The sequence below is a fragment of the Apis dorsata genome, unplaced genomic scaffold, assembly GCF_000469605.1.
Source record: "Apis dorsata unplaced genomic scaffold, Apis dorsata 1.3 scaffold_133, whole genome shotgun sequence".
NCBI classification, from domain to species: domain Eukaryota; kingdom Metazoa; phylum Arthropoda; class Insecta; order Hymenoptera; family Apidae; genus Apis; species Apis dorsata.
This window is the reverse complement of record NW_006263426.1, coordinates 1,332,051-1,334,573: the sequence shown is the minus strand read 5'-3', so window position 1 is coordinate 1,334,573 and position 2,523 is coordinate 1,332,051. Positions and strand designations below refer to the sequence as shown.

General features: G+C 46.2%; 1 protein-coding gene across 1 annotated transcript in view; it reads left to right on the top strand.

The window, feature by feature from the left end:
- LOC102677882 (neurobeachin) overlaps window positions 1-2,523 on the top strand; it is a 240,681-nt gene that overhangs the window by 145,142 nt on the left and 93,016 nt on the right. Inside the window, exon 21 of the mRNA XM_031509250.1 lies at window positions 614-2,458. Within this exon, the coding sequence (XP_031365110.1) occupies window positions 614-2,458 (1,845 nt within the window). The remainder of the gene's footprint in view (window positions 1-613; window positions 2,459-2,523) is intronic.

Sequence of the window (2,523 nt, the reverse complement as noted above, 5' to 3'; positions counted from 1 at the left end):
ATATATATATATATATTGCAAAATTTATATGTATAATTTAATATTGGTAATTTTGACATATCATTCACAATATTCTGATATCTGATTTCAAAATCAAGGCATAGAAAAATCGAAAAATCGTATCGTATCGACTTATAAAACTTCGATACTCGGAATATTGTTTTTACGTTGTTCAATGCAATAAACGAACGATTTGCGATCGATACTTTGAATTTTGATATACCATTCACAATATTCTGGTATTTGATTTCATTCTTAAACGATTTGCGATCGATACTTCGAATTTTGATATACCATTCACAATATTCTAATATCTGATTTCATTTTTAAACGATTTGCGATCGATACTTTGAATTTTGATATACCATTCACGATATTCTGGTATCTGATTTCATTTTTAAACGATTTGCGATCGATACTTTGAATTTTGATATGCCATTCACGATATTCTGATATCTGATTTCAAAATCAAAGCATCGAAAAATCGAAAAATCGTATCGTATCGACTTATAAAACTTCGATTCTCTGATCGAAATTCGTTCTCACGCTGTTCAATGCATTAAACGAACGATTTGCAATCGATACTTGTTGACTCCGTAAATCGTAATATATGAACAATGTTGGATACGATGTTTCCAGGAGTTCGACACAACGGAGGGTAATGACAGGCTGGAGGAGTCGTGCAGCTGCGACTTGAACTCGATAGACAACACGGAAAGCGATGGGAGTCCTGCGATCGTCAAATCTCGCAGCGAGACGTTGGACACCGCGCAATCGAGCGAGGCGATATCCCTGGATTCGAGGCTGAGCGACAAACCAGAGACGCCAACGACAGCGCGAGAAATCCACACGGATACGCCTACGATCCTCGAAGAAGGGAACAGCGAGGCGGCCTCCATCCCGACTACCCAAGAAACCAGCGAGGCGATATCGATAGAGAGCTCGAGCGATTTCTACAGCGAGGTTCACAAGATCGAGGGTTCCAGCCCGGATTCCATGGTGGTGCAAGAAGTTCTGAAGAAAGACGACGATCCTTCGGAGCTTAGATCGCAGGACGAAGCTGTCCCTCGCCGACCATCCGAAAAGAAAACGGAGGAGGAGGAGGAGGAGGAGAGCGTGCAGGAGGAAGACGCGGAGCAGTCGAAGGAAACAACGGCAACGCGAGATAACGCGGACGAGTGTAACGTTTCCCACGCGCAAAAGGCGCAAGACGACGAGATCGAGGGTGAAACCGAGGAAGTGGAAGGTGAAACGGAAGTGGAGGTTGGAGGAGAGGAGCTGATCTCTGAAACCGGGATCGTCGAAGCCTGCGTCGAAACTGAGGTTGAAGCGGACGGTGAAACTGAAGTCGAGGCTCCATCGAGGTTGGAAGAGGCGAGGAATAAAGAGATCTCGAGTTCGGTGGACAACGTTGCCTCGAACGAGGAGACATCCGCGGAGATTGTTCTCGACAAGGAGGAAGAGGGAAGGGAGAAAAGCGCGGAGGAGGACGTTGTCGCTTCAACGGAGCGAGCCGATTCGTTCGAACACGCGCCCTCATCCGTTCCCTCGAGCGAGACGCCGGAGCCATTGATCATCAAGGATATCGAGAAGCTGCAATTGGAGAACGATCGCGAGGTGATCGACAGCGATACCTCGGAGGCTTACTTGACACCGACCGAGAATCAAGATAATCTGGGCGATATGAAGGCGAAGGAACCGATGGAGAAGATGGAGGAGAGCGAGAAGGGGGGGGAGAAGACGGAGAAGGGGGCGGGTGTCGACGTTGAGAACGACACAGGGGAGACCGGGAAAAATTCCAATTGCTCAACTAGCGTAATAGAGAGTAACGTGGCCGACGAGGAGGAGAAGAAGAGCGTAGACGTAGACGAGGGGAAGGTGGATACAGTAGTAGTGACTAGTGAGTTAAGTAGTGAGAAATGCGCCGTGGACTCTGTGAAAGAGGAGAAAAGTGCCGTTGTTAACGTTGATAACGGGGTGAAGGTTACTGACAAACATTCAAGGGAGCCGTCCACTATTTCTACTAACGTAAGTGATAATCAGTCAGACATTCCAGTGAGAACCGAGAACGAGGTAGAAGTAACAGATAGTGTTTGTAGTAATAGCGATATTCAAAGTTCTGTAGATAATGTGACGCAAGTGCCAAATCCTAAACAGCAAATTCCAACAATATCTACGGTCTGTGATGCAAATAAAAATATGCCCGACGGTGTGCCTCAAATCGTTAGTTCTACAGTGGTTGCGAGGGATAATTCTTTGTTGAATGAGTTAACTTCGGATCACGTAGATGCTCATCGCAGATCCAGCTTGCCTGTGGCTGTGTCCTCCGAGACGACCACCGACGATAATAACGTAAACGAACCTCCCTCCTTACCTGTTCCCTTGCGGAAAACATCGTCACCTCAGAAACGACCAAGGAGTGCCTCAACGTCCACGCAAGTGGATCCGAATCATTTCGGTAAGAAATCGTATCCCTTTCTTTCTCTCGTTCCTCGCTTTTTCTTTCTTATTATCGATATTTCA